At 38.3% G+C, this 19,979-nt stretch overlaps 1 protein-coding gene across 1 annotated transcript in view; it reads left to right on the top strand.

Annotated features, from left to right (window-relative positions):
• The first annotated feature begins 480 nt into the window (after positions 1-480).
• DARS1 (aspartyl-tRNA synthetase 1) overlaps positions 481-19,979 on the top strand; it is a 41,192-nt gene continuing 21,693 nt past the window's right edge. Inside the window, exons 1-4 of the mRNA XM_082055579.1 lie at positions 481-630; positions 1,852-1,909; positions 7,410-7,502; positions 12,499-12,601. Of these exons, the coding sequence (XP_081911705.1) occupies positions 553-630; positions 1,852-1,909; positions 7,410-7,502; positions 12,499-12,601 (332 nt within the window). The 5' untranslated portion in view covers positions 481-552. The remainder of the gene's footprint in view (positions 631-1,851; positions 1,910-7,409; positions 7,503-12,498; positions 12,602-19,979) is intronic.

The raw sequence follows: 19,979 nt of genomic DNA, 5'->3' as shown, positions 1-19,979 counted from the left end.
CCAGGCTCTTCTTGGTGACAACCAACGTTAAGACAAGGGGTAATGGGATCAAACTGAAACACAGGAGGTTCCGCTTAAATATGAGAAAAAACTTATTCTCAGTGAGGATGACAGAACACTGGAAGAGGCTGCCCAGGGAAGTTGTGGGGTCTCCTTCTCTGCAGACATTCAAACTCGCCTGGACACATTCCTGTGTAACCTCATCTGGGTGTTTCTGCTCCGGCAGGGGAATCGGACTGGATGAGCTTTCGAGGTCCCTTCCAATCCCTGACAGTCTGTGATTCTGTGAAAACGACCGTTTGGGGTGCTGAGGTGAAGGGCACAACGAGCCGCCCACCCGCCCGTCCTGAGGCGGCTGAGGGGAAGAAGCCCGCCCCGCCCCAGCCGTTAGCGGCGCGTGCGCCTCCCGCCGCTGCGCACTGTCCCGCCGTGGCGGCTCCGCTCTCGCGATAGGGCGGCCCGCGCGGAGCTCTCGCGAGAAGCGGGAGCGCGGAAGCGGCGTGGCCGTGCGGTGCCGGGGGGGAGGGGCAGTGCGGCTGCAGCAGCGGGAGGATGCCGAGCGCTGCGGGCCGCGGGCAGGGCCAGGACCAGGACCACCGTCCGGACAGCAAAGAGTCGGCGGCGGCCGATGTGGGTCTCCCGCAGGGAGGGAGCGGGCGCGGCGTCGAGGCTGCCTGTGCCGGGAGTGGGAAGGGGCAGGGTCCGGCCTGGCGCGGGGCTGGAGCCGCCCGAGGGGCCTGTGGGACGGGGAGGCCGGGCCTGAGTGGGGGAGTTGGCCAGACGCGAGAACAGAGCTGCCTTTTTGCCTTTGCACTGCCTGTAAACACCTCCCCCTTCGTCGGACCCGGTCATTTGGTGCTTCACCGAAGAGTTCGGCCCCTCTCCGGTCACACGGCGTCTCCTGAGCCGCGCTGGGGGTCGGTCACGCGTGTGCGGCTGGCGGAGGCCCTGCCTGGGCGCTTTCCTCGTTGCAGTCACCTGCACAAACCTCTGGGCTGTGGTGCTCATAGCAGCGGGGGCACCGCTGGCTCCTGCTGGCCTGGCAGCTGTGCCAGCCCTTGACTTGAAGATAAGGGAAATTGTAGGCCGGTATTTCTCCAAGAAGGAAAAAAAGTATTAATAATGAGCACCAGTTCATTTCATTATAAAATTAACTTTACTTGCTGTCGAAAAGCTGAAAATGCATCAGCAGTAAGGAATTTTGTGTATGGGTGGCATCTGTAAAATTAGACATGATCCACAATTCATCAAAAACAGAGAAACAGAGACTGCTTCCTTCCCTCCCCCACCCCCCGCCAAGTAAAGTGTTTAGAATGAATGTAGATTAATGTTTTGAATAGAATAAAATAAATAAACTAGGGCCTTTTTGTATTTGGAAATGGGTGGACTTAATTGGGAAGATAGGTTTGTCGTCTTTCTGATTGAAAGGCCCTGTCCAGCGCTGTCTTACCCAACATTTTGTTAGTACTCAGCCAAGCTTGCTTAGGCTGTCATAAGGGTGTGCAATCTGCTGGATTTCTTAGTGTACCTGAATATTGGAAGGAAATGCTTAGCCATGGGTCTACTTCTGCAGGACTCATGTCATTTCAGGAGTGGGCTCTTTCCAGAGGTATTCACACTAACTTCTGTGTAGCAAATAATGATCCTAAGGTGTTTGCTGTTGTTGGATTTTTTTTTCTTACAGGGCACAGTTACCTTCTCTCACTTGTGCATGTCTAAGAGTCTGAAACACAATTTCTTGACTTTAATATTATAGCTGATTGTTTTGTATTACCTCTGGTAAATATGTAATGATTTTGTTAATCTTTTTGCATATGCTTCTTTGATGTATGTTTCTCACCTTCATTTTAGGATTATGCTAAGGAAAGATATGGAGTGTCATCAATGATACAATCTCAAGAGAAACCAGGTCAGTTAAAAAATAAAAGAACTTTATATCAAAAGAGGAGGGGGAAAAGGATTTATGTACTAGATATCCTCTGTACTAGTTTGAGAAATCATTTATCAAACTTTTTCGTTCAAATCCTGCTGCCATTCTTTCCCTTGTTTTGAATACATTTGGTATTCGTGAGGTTGCATTTGGAGTGTCGTGTCCAGTTTTGGGCTCTTCCTGTGCAAGGGAATATGTTAACATTTTGGAGCCGTCTGATGGAGCGCTACCAAATTGGTGAGGGGACTGAAGCACAGGATCTGTGAGGAGAGGCTGAGGGAGCTGGGCTTGTTTAGCCTAGAGAAGGGCAAGTGATATTACTGAGATATTACTGTTTAAAGCTACTTAATGGGAGGGTGTAGAGAAGATAAAGCCAGATGTTTGAAGGTGTGTGGTAATTGGACAGGAGGTCACGGACACAAGTCGGGAGACAGGAAATTCTCATTAGAAGAAAAACAAATAATGAGTGTGGTTGGATATTGGAGCTGGATCCAGAGAGGTTATGGAATCTCAGTCTTTGCCATTGTCTGGACCACACTCTACACAGACTGTCAGGTTTTGTTTCTGTCCATCACTGCAGTCTTTTTTAAAAAAAATAATTTCTAATTTATAATGTACTGAGTCCAGAGATGTCAGTTTTTTTCTTTCTTTGGAGTAAGTTCTGCTATGGCTTGCTCTGACAGCACTCTCTGAGTAGGATATCTGCATATTCAGCCTTTGTTACTCCTACATACGACCAGCAAACCCATTAATATTATATATTAATATTTATGGGTTTTATAATTATTCGCACCACTGTGAATTCAGGAAATCCTCATACTGATGGGGAATTGGGATTCAGAAGGACTTGTCAGCTGGAGAACAATCTTCCAGGCCAGCATCCCAGGAAATACTAATTTTCATATTATTCAGTGCATGAAACAGGAATGAGGGAAGACAATAGACTGGCTTCTTGTACCTTCTTCATAGTGAAATGTGTAACTGGTGGATCTCCTTACCCTGCGCTCTTCTTTGATGGCATTTGGCTCGCTAGAGTTTCTACAAGCTGTGTTTCCTCTGCCAGTTTCACACTCCGTAGCAAACAACTGCGTGGGAGACCCAGACTGGCAGATCGAGATGGTGGATCAAATCCTAATCTTATAAAGTCCACCCTACCAAGTGTCTCCTATTCAAAAGAAACACTCAAAAATACTGTGGAGAAAAAAAAAACTATTTGAGAAGGAAAATGGCGAAATTGACAGGAAATTATATGAAAAAGCCTGAGTGGTGTATTTTGGTCTGTTGTACTCTTGATCCTCATTTAAAAAAAAAAAAGCCAATGTATTGACAAGATTGAGTAGGTTTTCCATTGGGTTTAAAATGCAACCTACAACACTCCTGCTGTTCCATTTTTTAGAAGATGCTTATCCAGAGCACTAAAATTAGGTAACAATAAAAACCAAGATGCCTGTAGTAAAAAAGTTCAAGATTGGCCTAGTCCCTTCTTTGAGAGTAATGCCTTCTTTAAAGATTCAGTAGTTCCTGTCAGGGAGAGCTCTTATCAAAGGACTCACAGGAGGGTGAAGTCATCGCTTCACATTGGTAGTGTATGAATGCTTTTCCCCAAAGTGTTCTGATTGCTTTGAGTGTCTTGGAGGAGTTGCTGCTTGGGGCAGGGGGTGGCGGGGAAGCACAAATGCAAGTGTTCCCATCTGTCTGTACTGTATTAATTGTGTTTGTTTCTGAAGTCTGTGTGGGTAGATGCCATTTCTAAGTCAGAATAATGAATTGCAGTATGACATGTGCGGATCCACGTACTGTCTGGTGGCTGGAGCTGACAGCCAGCACAGACATGGGCAGGAGCTCGTTTGGACGGCTGCAGCACTGTTGCTTTTAGGCTTTACTGCAGTAGCTGTGCTGTCCTGAGGACAGCAGCTGGACGTGGGAAATTAAAAATCTTAGAGTGATTGGAGCAAATTACTCACCCTTTCCAAGGCATAGGGTTGTTGTCCTTTTAAAACTCGTCCGTTTTTATTCCTCTGTAGGCAAATTAGAACTCTCTTCACATGTTCACAGAGTTGCTGCTTAGATGCTCCACCCCGCTCTGCTGATCTCACAGACACCTGTGCCTCCGTTCTTGGCCCGCTTTAGTCTTTCCTCTGCTGATGTTGGCTGCCCTGGCTCTCTGATGTTCTCCCTTCCTGTTACGTCATGTCTTTAAGTCCTTCCTGCCTGCTCGCGGCTGTAGTTGCTAGTAAAACGCACATATGCCTTTTCCTTTTTCTCCTTTCAGCCACATGACTTTCATCTCCCCTCCCTGGAAGTTGCTTTCATGTTATAATGCTTTTGACTTTCAAGATTTTTTTAATGAACTTATCTTTTTCAAATGTATCCGACATTGTAAAGATGCTGTCTCTTCATAGGGACAGCAGAAATACAGATCATACTGTTCAAAACTCCATGATGCAATATAATAGAACTTAGTGAACAGGCTGATGTGACAGGCAGGGAATGGGGGCTTGCAGGTGGAAAAGTGATTTTTGTCTTGTATAACCCACACAGCTTTTTGGGTTTTTATCCTCTCTGCCTATGTTTAGAATAGGTTGAGTTCTGAGAGAAAGGTATTTAGTGTGTTGTAAAGGAGAGATTGCCCTATACAAGAAGGAAACAAAAAATAGTTTCCCCTTAAACATGATTCAAAATGGCAATGAAGGTGAGACAGCATAAATATTGAATTGGGGCTGTAAGTGTAATTTCAGACTTACAGAGTGTTTTGTTTGTTTAAAATCTTTGTTCCCTTGGCTTCACTGAAACTGTAGCATGGTTTTAAGTGTTTTTTGCATTGTCTTTAAGTCTTTATGTGGCAAGAACACAGAAAATGTACATATAGCTTGCATTTGTGGAACAAGAAGTAGCTAGTAGTCTGATGAGTATGGTGGGAGGACCTTAAAGGTGAGAACAAGAAGCATCATTTTTATCATGGAAGAGATGGAAGTGAACTGAAAGGAATTCCAGGTGAAATTACATGTGAGAGTACAGAGGGAAGATTTTAGCTACAATATGTTGGTTGGACAAGAGAAAATGAGTGACAAATGATTGCTTACACTAACAAATGTAGACATTATCATGAACATGTCACGTTTTGGAAGTGAGAGGAAAAGAAGATTAGGTTTGGGAAGTGTTGAAGGAGTGAAACAAAGTGACATTAACAGTTGCTACATTGAGCATTGGGAGTGGAGCACATGGACAGGAGCAGAGGCAGTGGCCACAAGCTGAAACACCAGAGGTTCCCTCTGAACATCAGAACCCAGGTTTTTCACTAGGAGGGTGACCAAGCATTGCCACAGATTGCCCAGTGAGATTGTGGAGTCTCCCTCTGTGAAGATATTAAAAACCCATCAGAACATGATTGTGGACAACTGGCTCTAGGTGACCCTGCTTGAGCAGGGGCTTGGTCCAGGTGACCTCCAGAGGTCCCTTCCTACCTCAGCTGTGATGTGATTCTGTGATCTGCTGGTGGAAAAAATGACTTCATGATGTCTCTTTTTGGGTATTATTTTATTTCTCTTTTAATGAAATTGTTTTTAATAATTCATACTGTATAATTTTTTTTGTGTTAAAGGTGTTTGTTTAGTCTTGATGAAACATGAACCATTATGTATCCAAAAGATTTTTTAAAGTATTTATCTAAGGCAGATGGTTCTTGTAACACTAAGGATTCATAAAAAGAGTAACACCTCATTGTGTCTTTATGCTTGTGCCTGGAAAATATTTTAAGTTTCTAACAACACAATTTTAAGTTGACTGAGGTAATTTTAACTATCTGAATATCAAACTCTTAGAAATACTAGTGCTTATGGATTGTTCTGGTTGCGTGATTCTTATAGTACTATACTGGTAAAGTTTGAATGTCAGAAGTTCCTGGCAAATAATAACATTCTCTATTCCCCTTTCTCTCTTTCCCAGTCCATGTGTGCACACACACGCACATTATTAATATATTTGAGCCTATTTCCTATCATATTTCTCTGTGCATTTTCATTCTGTTCTGGTTTTGATGGGTATCTGTGAGGAAAAAACTTCATTGCCCTGAGCATAAGCTAATAAACATTTTCAACCCCCCTGGAATTCCCAGTGCAGAATAATAGGCTTGCAGGGCAAGCTGTGACTGGTATTCAGAGACAGAGGGAAGGAGGCCAGAACAGCAGATGGTAACCTGGGGTAGGCAAAACTTTGAAAAAGTTCTGGCGGGAAAAGTCTAGAGTGGAAGTGTTTTAGAAAATGAATGTTAGTTTGAAACAATATCTGTGATGAAAGGCAGCGAGAGAGAACTAGCTTGTGTAATAGATTTTATAGGATAACTCGAGTTGGAAGAGACCCAGAAGGATAAATATCTCCCTTGAAGATTTTTTTTTTTGGTTTAATAAGCAGTGTTTTTAACCACATACAAACTGTAAATAAGTAAGTGTAGCTGTTAGAATTGTTTGGGTTCTATGCAGTGCTATGTATATCCTCTAACTGATTTGTAGATACTATACGACATAAGTGTTGGAGACCATGCAACAATACATTTGGCCAACCATCTATGGCAAAATAAGCAAGTTAAGCAAGTACGTTTCAAGCAGTAGTGGCATGCAGCCAGCATCTTGGCAGCTTATGATTGTATCAAATTGTTAAAGTCCTGTTTTATTTAAAAATATTTCCCTGGATAATTTTTATTTTTCCTTTGCTATCCAAAATCTGTCTTTTCCAAACTATGCATTCCTGTTGTTATTCAGCTTTCTTGAGTACATGGAATTTGAAGGGTTCTTTCTGATGAATCCTGGCTCTTAAAATGATAGCAATGCTTCATCAGGTTGTCAAAGAGATTCTCTCTTAGAATAAATTTTACTGGTTTTACACAATAATACTGTTGTTCCAAAATGCTATTGTGTTTATTGAAATCTTCTTTTAATTTTCAGTGCACATTTATTTGTGGTTTATTTTTATTCTTCATTTTAAATAACAATTATTTTACAGTTTTATTTGCCTTACATAGATACAGAGAACACTCATGTCACCTCTGAGCCTTTGTTTTGCTGTGTTCAACATGCCAACTGCCATGTTGCAGAGTTGCAGGGCAGACATCCCTTAGCTAGCAGAAATCCAGACTAATAAGTGCAGCACAGGGAAGTCCTATCAAAAATAGTGTAGTCATGCTGGGTTCTGCCATCTGTGGACTCCAGTAAGTCTTGCTTTTGTTTTAGTGCAGTTTCACCCTCCTATATAAGTCAAACAATAAGCTTGAACCAATTTAAAACTACTTGATCAAGTAAAATTCACTGAGAAAGGAAATGGGATCTTATGTTTCCAATACACCTGTCATGCTGTAAATACAAAAAATAATGATTTAGATTTATTGTAAATTATAGCGAATATGTATTTGGAGTTTAAAGTGAAAAATGTTTTGCTTCAAAAAAACCAAAACCATTTTAAAACGTGTTGTTTTTTTGTAATTCAGATAGAGTTTTGGTTCGAATAAAAGACTTGACAGTGGAGAAGGCTGATGAAGTGGTTTGGGTTCGTGGCAGAATTCATACAAGCAGAGCTAAAGGTGAGATGTCTCCAGGGTTTTTATTTTTCTTTCCTCATATTGTTGATATAACCTGAATGTTATATTTTGGCTTCATGACCTGTTAGTTATGTCTTGCATACAAGAAAACTTGGCCACCTGATTACTCAGTGTTCACTTGGTGTTCACTTTAACTGGTTATTTTAACTTTTTTCCACCTCTCTTTTCCCAACAGGGTAAAAGGAAATTTTACTTTCAGCTGAGTGGAAATTGGGTATTACTTTTACATTGTAGTAAAAGTGAATTTTGGTTTTTAACATATTCCTAAGTAATGTACAGACAATTATAAATAATAGGAACTTTAAAATATTATAGTAATTTTCCTTTGGGTGTTACAAGCTTCTACTGTAAAGCATGATTTATTATAATTGTATCAGTTGTCAGACAGGCCATATGTATTCTGCTGCTTATGAATATTTTCACTATACCTTTTCTTCAACAGGAAATAAAAATTTGTGTTGAAATTGCAGAATTTTTACTTTCGGTTACCAGTGTCTGATGATATCAATTTGAACTTAAAATGAGAAACATCATCTTTCATTAGCAAGACAAAGGGAAAATCCTTTCATAGGTTCTCAGTAGTGTGGGCTGTCCTACTTGGCTGTCTGGCAGCCAAATTTCTTCCTTGGAACCCAAAATTCTCTCTGGAGGTCCGTTTGCCATATGCAAACTTAAATAGGCTTTGGCCTTTTCAGTTGACATCAGATGCTGACAACTGTTATACTGGTTTCAGTTGTGTTTGGCAGCTCTGTGGTGAGATATAAATACCTTGTCTTCCCAAGAGTTGAAAGAAAGGAGCATAAAAAAATTATATTCACAAATGAAATTTAACAGTAGTTTTAGGATTGGGAATAATACAGATTAGGGGCAAGAATACAATACAGAATATTGTCACAGATAACCAGATTAATTTCTCTTTTTGAGTCTTCATTTTCCAAAAAAATGTCCCTTTTAATGAGCATCTGTACTGCAGTCAGTTAAAATAAGGAACTGCATGTAAATATATACAAATAATGCTCATTTTATTTTTTATTAGAATCTTCAAGTTTAGAGAGTCCTCTGTGACTTCCTAAATCCTAAAGTTCTGTGGTATGGTCTTACACAGAAGTCTCTCTTTGCTATGTATAGAAAATGTGAACCCCCCATGAAGCTGTGAAAACCTTGGTCACTACAACTTGAAGTAGTTCAAGCAGTAGACACTATCTAATTTAAATGTTGCTATCAGTATACAAATAAGAGTATCTTTGTGGCTTTTTCTTTTGCCAATTGTAGGAAGAGTTCAGACTATTAACAGAATTTTATATATTAAAGTGTCTCTGCAGACCTTTAAAACGACATAAGGTTCAATGGTTGTTTATTACTGTCTCTGTATTGCATTTATATACAGTATTTTGCATGATGTATGCATTTACTTTAATCAGAGTAACATTTATGTAACATGGCAATATTAACTCACGAGAAGCTGTCATCCTTTGCCTTTGACCTCAGGAAAGACTTGTTTTTCATTAATTAAAAGTGCTTATTTTCAAAGCTCTTTAACACAACCTGAAGAATTAAAGCAAAATGAGTTGATTATGGGCATGAAATGTTCTTAATTTATTGATTGTGCTTCTTGTTCCCTCTTGGTCTGACAACACAGAGCAATTCGGACATTCAGGGAGTGCCACGTGTTTGTTTACTTAAGCTTTGGGGGAAAGAATCTTACCAGAAAAGCAAATGTTAAGGAGTAAAAAGTAATGTTAGACTTTCCCACACACATCGTGGCGCTATTCCTACCATTATGGAAAGTCTTGCAGGAAACAGGAAAGTCTTACAGAAAAATAGCTTTAGTTTTTCTCAGAAGCTCAAATTTGACTCCTAAATAACCAGCGTATCCTTTATTTAACCCTGTCTTGTTCTGACCAATAAACAAAAAAAAAAGAATGTGAACAACTGCAGAATCCAGCTGTCTCATATAGCAAGCCACTCACGAAGCCTGATGGAAATTAACTGAAGGATGTGTGAAGAATGGGGTGTTGGGAATTTCTGTGGTTTGTACTAAAATTGAAATGGTTGGGGCCCTGTGGTTTTTGTCATAGATTGACTAAATGTTATTTCTGGCCTTATTTTCAAGCCAGCGTAAGCTACTGATCACGTTTATCATTGAAAAGCAGTTGGGAAATCTGTCTGAGCTCTGCCAGGCAGCTGGGACTTGTGCGGTATGTTAGACCTGAACTTGATCTTGGTTTATGAGTGCAAAGGTTTATAAAATATCAAAATAGTATGTTTGAAAATAAGAGTATCACCAAGAGCATTTTAAATACTGGACCCAATTTACAATAAACCACATGAAGTTTTCTCTTTGCTGGCAGATTTCTGTAATTAGCAATGTATTAATTTATATGGCCAAACTTTTTTTATTCTTTATGCAAATTCCTTCCTTACATCCTTTTCTCTCACAAGGTCTGTTGTCATTTGGTACTTCGATCCAAGAAAGGAAATGGATTCATGTTTGGTTTTATGTGCTTACTTTTGATGGGATTCTCTGTGGTGTCCTCTGTTATTTGTTCAGTGACTAGAAGTTCCTTGCGTTAGACTGTGTCAGACCTTTTTAACCAAATTTCTTTTAAAGATTTCATGTTTATAGGCATTTCTGTGGGACAACGTATTGTTTTGTTTTATAGAAACTTAGAGTAGCTTACTGTTGAATCTGATCAAGTTGGTCTTATACTTTTCAATTGAATACCATGTAAATGTTTTGAAGCACATGGAGAACAACCCATAATCCAGATTTTTTTCTCACTCTGATGTTTCCTTTTTTTCATCTCTTGATTTGGAAAGGCATCTAATCATTAAGTAGATTTGATTAGAGCTTGTCTTTTTGATACTTTATTTTGTATGCATTAGGCTCTTTTGGGAAAAGTTCTGTTTCCTCTTACAATCTGTGTAACTGTGATGTTTTAACTATTCCTATCAGTGAGGTTTTTTTGATCACTTATCTTCTGTGTGATTAGAAGTGGTTATATTCCACAAGACTTCCTCTTCCCTCATGAAAACAACTACTGTTACTCATGACAGAAAGATTTGAGTCCTTTTGAAAATGCAGATATTCATCAGACTTCTAGTGTTTGGGATTAAGTACAACTGCCAAACTTTTGCTTCTGATTAGTATGATAGCAGCTCCCTCCATTTATTTCACTACCTTCTCCTTAAATATTTACTAGCTGAATGACATTGTAGCTGTCTTCAGTTGTGTTTTTTGTTTGAACACCTGATACAGCGTTGTTGAAACCTGGATCATATTTTGCTAAATTATTTGTCACTGTAATCATGGAGACAAACACTGTTTTCTAGGGAATACTGCATCAAACCACATTGTAAGTAAGAAGTATTGAGATGTTAAAGGCGTGAGATACACCTAGCTTATCTAAACAAACTTAGCGTATTGTGACCTATGGAAAAATTGTACTTCATTTGTTGACTTGCTGGATCTAAAACCAGGGCATGTGTACTGCTGAAGGCTCTATTTAATTTCTGAAGACTGTACTTCTCTAATTTAAATCTATGGCTTAATATTTGCCTGCAAGAAATACATACATCTGTACCATATTAGCTTCTTTCCTTAGTTATGGCAGCCTCTGGAATACAGAAATAGTTGTACTCTGTTTTCTGAAATTACAGACTTAATTTTGTTGCATTTCTGAAATCACAATCATAGGACAACATTAGGTATTTCCAGAATTATAATTTTAATTTTTAATAATGTTTTGTACTAGTTTTATATGTTTGCTTGGATTTCCATCACATTGTATGTCAAATGTTCTGCGTTTATCTTCTGATACTATTTAGATTTTCTGCAGCTATGTGTCAGGAATGGTAATCTACATAATTGCAAATGAAAACTGCAAAAGGCTTTTTGGTGTCAGTGTTCAAGTTAGATGTATGTTGATTTTAATGTTTTACAGTCTAGGTCAACAATAACTGGGAAGCAGCTATCTTTAACAAATCTTCTGCCTTCATCCTATTCTCACCATTTTAGTGGCAATGTTATAATGTTATGAGTCAGAACTCAGAATTAAAATTATATTGATATACTGGTACAACAATGAAGTGTTTGCTGTTAATTTCTCTCTCTGAGGAAGAAGCATATAAAATCACCATATTTCCTTGAGTCTAAGTTAAGGAGTAAATGTTTATTAGAGGTGTGAGGAGAAATATGAAATTATTGTAACTGTCGGCTAAACAGATTAGAAAGAATTTGTTGACTTGAGAAATACCCATTTTAAAAGTCAACAAAGTGCACTATGTTCTTTGTAAATTGTTATTAATGCCTATTAATTTCTTTTTCCCTAAGCTGTTAATGAATAAATTGCTCCTCCAGGAATTTTTACTGGGCTCTTTTAGGTTCTTGTCATTCACCAGAATCAATACTCCTTTTGTTCCCCTTCATCCTGAATGTGTGGTGTATCATAGAATGAACATTGTTGGTTTAGTCCCTGTGGTGCAAAATCAAGCCTATTTGTCTCAGAGCAGCTTTGTGAAATGAACTTTACAGCTTTAATTTGAGAAGATGAGAAAAAACTTGTTTTAAAAGAATGTAGAGCTGGAAGTAGTTGTGAGCAAAGCAACAAGGAAAAGTATGATTTACTTCTTGCAGTTGAAGAACAATAGGTATTTTAAAAGTTATGAGTTCTAGTTTTTGTTTTGTCTAGATGTTATTTGTCTTGGAAGGCTTATTATTATTATTTTTAGAAAATGCCCATTCATGTGTTTGTAGATGTAAGGCAGAATTATTTGATTTATCTCAATGCCTGGTGTCTGTACATGCAGACTAGTTTGATGTTGCTATTTGGGGTGGGACGGGTGGCAAGGGAGAGAGACTCACACTCCTCTCTTAAAAGCTCAGTTGAGTTTTAAAGTAGTAAAGCATTTTTCTCATTCACAAAGACCTCAAGTAACTTGTCCTTAATACACCTGTGTTGTTTTCCTTTGTATTCAGGGAAGCAGTGTTTCTTAGTCCTGCGTCAGCAGCAGTTTAATATCCAGGCTCTGGTGGCTGTGGGACAGCATGCGAGCAAGCAGATGGTAAAGTTTGCTGCCAAGTAAGTAAGCAATTATATCCTGTTGTCAGAGTAAACAATGGTGGGAACCAGGGCTCCCAGGGGCTGGGACCATTTTCACACATTAACATCAATGCTTCGTTTGTTTTAAAATGTAGTTATTTAAATTGTCAGTTCACTATTGCGTTGAATACATTACACTGACAAAAGATAAAATAGAGAACAGGCTTGAAATTCATTCTGAACTGCTGAAGCAGCATTCTCTCGCTGCAGACAACCTACATTTACTTTCAAGCTGCCTAACAAAAAGTCTGGCAAGCTGAGCTTAGTGGGACACTTCATTTTGTGTGGTGTTTGTGTGTGTCTGCACATGTGCAGGGTTTTTCTTCTACAAGATGTGCAGTGTAGTGATACGTTTTATAGCTAGAACTGATGTGAAGAAGCTCCATGTTGCAAGTGGTTTACTGAGTTGAAGAAATTAAGAGTGGCTTCTGTGCACTGAGTTAATCTTATTTACAATTTATTTTTGGCACTAGAATTTTTAATGAGGGATTTAAGTTACTTTTAAAAATATTTTAGGGGTTAATGGCAAGACTCGCCAATTAAACAAATGTTTGTTGCAGCAATTTAAATTCAGTTATTTGGTTTGTTTCATTCTTAAAGATAAAAAAAATGACACTTTGGGTTGTCTAGTATACTTGCATGACAAAGGTGTTTTTATAGTAGAGCTTTTAGTCATGTATATCTACTTGTTCGCAGATAGAAATGTGGATCAATTCAGTGCAATAATATGTTGAACATGTGGCACTTGAGTTGCTTCTGTTTGGTTCTTGGCACTACTCTCATGCCTGGGAAAGGAGCCCCTACTAATTAGCTGCAAAAGTGCCCCAGCCTTCAACCTTCAATATGCCAGGGAGAGGAGGGATTCATTGTAGCACAGATTTCCAGAAGCCAAGTTAAGAAGGTTGGGATAATGCTTGTGCTGAGGAGGTTTGAGGTTCAAGGCAACAAGAAAACAGAACCAGCAGTGTTTGCAGTTTGGCGGTGCTGAGTGTTGGCAGTGCCAGGGTGAAACATGCTGTTTACAGGTGTTTATGAGCCAAAGTGGAGTCTTCTGTTTCTTCATGAAATAGTTTGCTCTCTCCAGCGTTTAGGATCTTTGAAAAGAATTAAGAATATAATGTACTTGTTCCCCAGTTCATCTTCCTCTAAACTACCAACAGTCTGTACTTGCACTAAAGAACCTGCACTAGAGAACAGTGAAATAACTCTTGTGATGCTCAATTTCCTATTCTCCAGTTCTCTCCGACATCTTTCTTTTTCAGTTTTCTTCGTGGTTCTTTCGTTCGCAACTGAATTTCTTACATTTCATAGGTGGCCAGAGCTCAGTGGTTAGGAGCTTATGAGAGGGAAGTTGATCATTACTCTTTTCTTTCATTTGCTGACTCTGCTATTTGTAAGCCTTCCATGACTCTCTTTTTTTAATTCACTGATCTTTTTTTACTGAGTTAGTTTTCTGTCAGTTTAGTGATTTAAACCAGGTCATGGAGGTCCAGAGCTAAAAAGGAGTGGTAAGTGGTGGAAAAGGGTATTTGGAAAGAGTAGAAAGCAAAGCTCCTTTCTCTTCTGGCAGCAGCGAGCTGTTCAGTCAGATGGAACCTCATCCTTAGGTTCTTTCCAGCTCCCAGTCATGTCCCTGCTTTTACTGATGTGACAGACCTGAGCAGCCCAACTCATATTTGTACTGTGTTTTAACTTTTCATCCTGCTCCTTTTTGTGATAGCTTTTTCCAGCTAAACCCTGATGCTTCAGCCTCTCCAATTTATAGCATGTGTATTTTACTCATTATTTGTGGTTCTGAAATGTTTCCTTGCTTATTGTCATGTGCTTTGAATAGCAGAACTTTCTCTGCTGCAGCATTCTGCGTTTTCTTTTAGGGCTTTGCTTCTGTTTTTTTAACACCGTTAGTGCAATCATCTTCTCATTCCTTCTCACCAACAAACCTATTTTATGAATATCCTGACAGGCTGTCTCACTTTTTCTAGTGTTTTATCTCCTACAATTTTACCTGATACCACCATTGCAGCTGCCACTTGTCCTCAGAACCTGCGGTTGTTCCCTGACTTCTGGGTGCACTTGTGGTCAGTATGACCTGAAGTGCAGCAGCAGCACCTGCCTTGTCTTCAGGCGCTCTCCTCCTAGTTCTCACCTGCTGGGGAATGATGCCATTATTACCAGCAGATCAGGCTGGTCTTAGGTGTCTAAAAATAACTATACTGTTTCTCTACCTTTCTCAGTGTCTTTTTTCGTCACCTCCTCTTGTTTCCTACACATTAAATGAAAAAATACACATTTATTGAAGGAAACATTTAACTTCAATACCTCACATTTCAACTAAATTTTTAAACTGAACTTTTCCACTGGTAGTACATAAACTTTATTTTTCATGTGCTGCTTTCTTATATTTTGATACTGGGTCCAAAACTTCCTTTAGAATAGTCTGTGAAATTGTGGATCTTGAATTTTTAATGAGAACTGATTAAATCATGAGCAATTTTTTACAAATTTTCATAAATAATAAATAAACGAGTTCCTCTTTTAGATATTGGCACATGGAAACCAAGAACTTTCATAACCTTCTGTGGTCTAGCAACATGCATATACTAGTTATCTCTTATCACAAGAATTTGAGTTCTTTTTAGTGAAAGGTACTTAATACTGGTTTAACTCAGTTTTACAAAGAAATACCTGTGAGTTTAGCTACGAAAGGTTTCTAGTTGAACTTTCAAAAAATACATAGCCAACAATATAGAGCCAGTCAAGATAGTGGCTTGGCAGCTGTGAAGTTCTTCCATCAGAAAAAATAATTCAGCCTAGTCCTGCAAGGGATGCTGCGTAAGAGAAAGAATTAATTGTGTCTTTCAGCCAGCAGAGCTGCCAGGTGGTGCAATTAGTAATTTATCAACCTGCTTTTTTTTCCATAAAGTATTGGATGTGGCCAATTTTGGTTTTGTTTCTATTTGTTTTGTTTATATCAGCATTGAGCCTTCCGCCCCCCCCCCCCCACCATAGCCATGTGATATGATAGAGCAGTGGGAGAGGTGGTTAACACATTCTAGTTTAGCTGCGCAAACAATGTGCTCAGGAAATACCTTGATGCGTCTTTATAGTAGGTTGGAGAATGAAAATCCATGAAAAGAGGTTAAAAATGGAGGGGAAAAAAAGGTTAAACCTGCGTGAAAATACTTCACAATGTAGAAAAATATACGTAAGTTCATCAGCTAGCTGAACTGGTAGTACTGTGAAAACTGCTGGTTATTGCAGAAATATTTTCTTTATCCATTTCTGTTTAATTTTTATATTGGTGATCTGGAATAAAATGTCAAATCACAGTTTTTAAGTTTGCTGATGACAGATATTGGCATGGTAAACTAGGGGCTAAGAATACATAGTAATGAGGGCTCATTTAGAATAACCACTTCGATGCGCTTCAGTGTGAATTTGTACCTTTCTGGTCATTAGTTTGGATTTTGTTCAGGATTAGTATATAGGAAAGTCAGTGATGAGAAATGTGAGATCGTGATAAATAACGGACTTCACAGGAGTCCATGCAGTTCTCTTACCCGCTATGCTAGGAGATCTCTTGAGTTTTGAAAAAGAGGAATAAAATGCCATTAATTTAATATATGGCAGTCATTAGACCATTTCTGGAATATTTTGTCCACTTTTATTGTCTTTGTGTCTGAATATAAGCCAAATTGGAAACAGTTGATGGTGAAGCTGCAAGATGGAATGATATATGGTCAGGCAGATCTGCCTTCCTGTGAGACTAAAGAAAAGTCTCTGTTCTATCCAAGAGAAATTAGTAATTTAAATCCCACTCTGATGGTACCTATGCAAGATTTACTGCTAACAGAGTGTTCTTTACTTTACAGATACAAAGGTATGACAAGATGCAATGAACAGATAGTGAAGCTAGGTAGATTTGGAAGGGAAATCAAGTGATTTTTTTTTTTTTTTTCTGTGAAAATGATTTAAAACGTGTAGTGGATTTTCTTACTTAAAAGCTTTAAAAGAATAAGTTGTTTTGGTTTTTATTTCCAAGAAGATATCCAGGTTCATCCAGGTGTTAGAATCTTGGTACAAGAAACAGATTGCTACATTTGTAGAATGAAGAGAATGACAATAAATGTTTACCTGGCCTTCATGTATACAATGTCAGTTAACTCCTCTTGCAGAGGGCTTAGTGGATACTTACTGTGTTTGTGCAGACAGTATTACAGTTGCTCTTATTGAGTTGAGTATAAAATATTTATGCTTTCAACTATTTACAAACAGAACTCATTTTTTTTATAGCATAAGCTCTATTGCCTTCATCTTTCACTGACGTTCAGATAAAATATTATTTTTTAATTACAATTATTTAGTATTTTTAGATTTAATAATATTTTATTTTTAGATTTAATAATATTTTGTGTAGTCTGATTACACAAAGGTGTCAAAGAAGAAAAAAAAGTCTGAACAAGTATAGATGTTTCCATAAAGTAAAACATTTTCTATTGAAATTCTATAAATAATGAAGTTTCTTCCAGTTCTTCAGACTTTTGATCAAGAAAATGCTGATTGCGATTCACTTAGGGAGGCCTGCATGGGGTTCAGCTTGCAACATGAAGCTGTTGATGAAAGATGTTGTCACACAGACGGCAATAATGCAATCCTGTGGTTAAAAGAGAAAGTCTTGGCTAATAGACACGCAGATAATTAAGAGGGACATAAGGCATCTAGTGGACACTTTAGTAATTATAGTCTTGATTTTTTTTGGAAGGAGCATTAGGTTTAAAGAAGCAGTTTGCTCTGCAGAGGAACTTTTTAGCGTTGAACTTCATGAATCTGTAACTAAAATGGCTTCTTTAATGATTAAACAATATCAAGATGTCCTCTGTTCTAATGCATCATGCATCCTAATTTAGTTTCTAGTCCTTTGTAATATTAGTTACAGATAGAAATATGATTGTCTTTAATGGAAATGGTGATGGCTTTGGCATGCTTTTCTGCTACTTGTTCACTTTTTTGGTTTGTTCGGGATTTTTTTTGTTACCCAGTGGAACTTTATCAAAAAATCACCTAGATGACTTAGTGCTGCTGCTGTGGAGAACACTGCTGTAGTTGCTGGCATTTCATTAAAGCAGATTGTTTCTTGTAACTTGAACCGGTTACCATTTCAGTAACATTCTTGGAATTACCTGTTGGAATCAAAGCTGCCCCTCCTAGGTTTCTGTTGTTTCCATTTGATGCACCATGTTTGGGACTTCAGCTTTTTCCAGCACTGGGTCTTGCTGAGCACAGTTCAAACAGAACTCAAAACATGAGCTTTTACTTCCATACCAGGTTAGATACGTAGTCTGAAGGAGCAAAAGCGTATTTTCCAATATCAAATGAAAGTTTGGAGTAGATGATGAACGTTTGTAAATACAAGGACAGTCATATGCAGTAGAAAACTTGGTAATGCTTTTGTGTGCCCAGGCAGTTATACACATATATGGATACAGGGGTCTACTTAGGTAGGATCTGAGTTTAAATACATCTTAAAATTGTAACAAATTTAATGACCAAGGGATGTTACAGTTTTAAAGTGTGATCCAAATGAAAAAAAATTAATTGCAACTCCAATTTAGAGAGGAAAAAACCACGTTTTATCACAAGTGCAAGGTTTTAAAGTTCTGTTGTTGTGCAAGTTCACAAAGCAATATTGCAGTTACAATTATGTAAAAACCAGTTCTTCCTGTATTTTAAAACTGATACCATTGTGCATATCTCGAATCCTGTGCATGGTCTGATCAAAGCTCTATAACGACTTCACTAACAGCAGTTCTCAGCCATGGGATCAGTAATCTGATAATGAATCCCTCATACAACACATTAACATTTAAATACTCTTTTCTTTTGCATAGTGCCGAGAATTTGCTCCAGTGAGTTTAAAACATTGTTTTTCTTTGCAATTATTAGTGAGAGGGCTTTTATTCAGCAGATTAGAAACGTATGTTTTCAGTGAAGACACTGCTATTTGTGTAATTAGTAGTGTTTTCTGGGCATTTGCCAAAATGTTGACATGAAAAAGGAAGCATGAAAAACAGAGGAGAACTGTTTAGGGGGAAAAATAAGTTAGTGCAAGAGTAAAACTTTTGTTCTTTTAGACATTCACTTATTTGAAAATCAAAGGGAATATATAGTGACACCTAATACTATTTTAGCATGATATATTCTCTGTGCATTTCTTATCATCACATTCTATTTCATCCAAAGCATTGTCATTTCTGCCTCAGTCTTTTTAAGGAGTTTTAAAGAGACTAACTTGTAAGAGGGTGGGCTTGTGAGTACTTAGTGTCATTTCTCCTTGTCTGTCTTGTATTTCATGCCTTTGCTTAAATAATGGAGATGAAGCTCACCCTTAACTAAATGAAATTCTGATTTAAGGCCTACTATCTACCTCTGCTTTGTACAAATTCAGTCATTTGTTCGTAATTTGAGCAACTGTAGCTCTTTTAAGTGTAAATGTACCAGAAAAACCTACTATTCACAAATTTTATGTAGTACGTGGAATTATCTAATGGTTAAGCAAGTCAAGCATATGGAGCACTATGGTCTCCATAACTTTTAGAGCAGCTGCCAATGAGTTCTATCACCTGAACTTATTACCATCAAAGAAGTAGTGTAATCAAATAAAATGCTCGAATTTGGCTTTTTTTAGTTATGTGCAATTTACTCACAGTGATGCTGTTACATTTGGAGAATTTTGATGCTTGAATTTTCCACTGTTACTTTAATATCATCAGATTTTTTCAAAACCAACAAGTTTTATTAAAAAATTTGGTTGGATAACTTAAATGTGAACTGAGCTTTATAACATTAAAAAGTTTCTCCCAGGTTAGATGGAAGATTCACATAGGTTTTCTTGGGGCTGATATGGATACTCCAGGAACAGCAGAAAGCAGAGCAAGCAAGCAGTCACAGTTGGCAACACTTGGTGATTTGTATCTCAGCTGTTTCTGGGTCACACCACTCAGGCTTTGAAAGCTAAATTCCCTTCATCAGCTAAAAAGAGAAACTGAACTCTTTAGCTGGGTAAATCCTACTTTAAAATTGTGAGAGAATGACTAATTCCAAACATAAGTATTTCTAAAGAGAAACTTCTCAATTCTAAGAAGTTTCTTATGTGGTTTTACTGTAGAGCTAAAATACCTCGGCTTTGTTCACAGCCTTAGACTGACATACTGCGGGTGGTACTAGAAAAAACAAAGCAGATGCCAGTGATCAGGACTGTAGTTACCGTCAGTAGTAGCTTGTACCTGCTTCTACTCTGTCCTGACCCCCTTTAACTGGGGGTTACTGCACCTCGGGAACACGTTCTGTGCACAGAAGT

This window comes from Streptopelia decaocto, assembly GCF_964273445.1.
Source record: "Streptopelia decaocto genome assembly, chromosome: 6".
Classification (NCBI taxonomy): domain Eukaryota; kingdom Metazoa; phylum Chordata; class Aves; order Columbiformes; family Columbidae; genus Streptopelia; species Streptopelia decaocto.
Note: the sequence above shows the minus strand (reverse complement) of the source record. Positions and strands in the feature narration are given on the sequence as shown.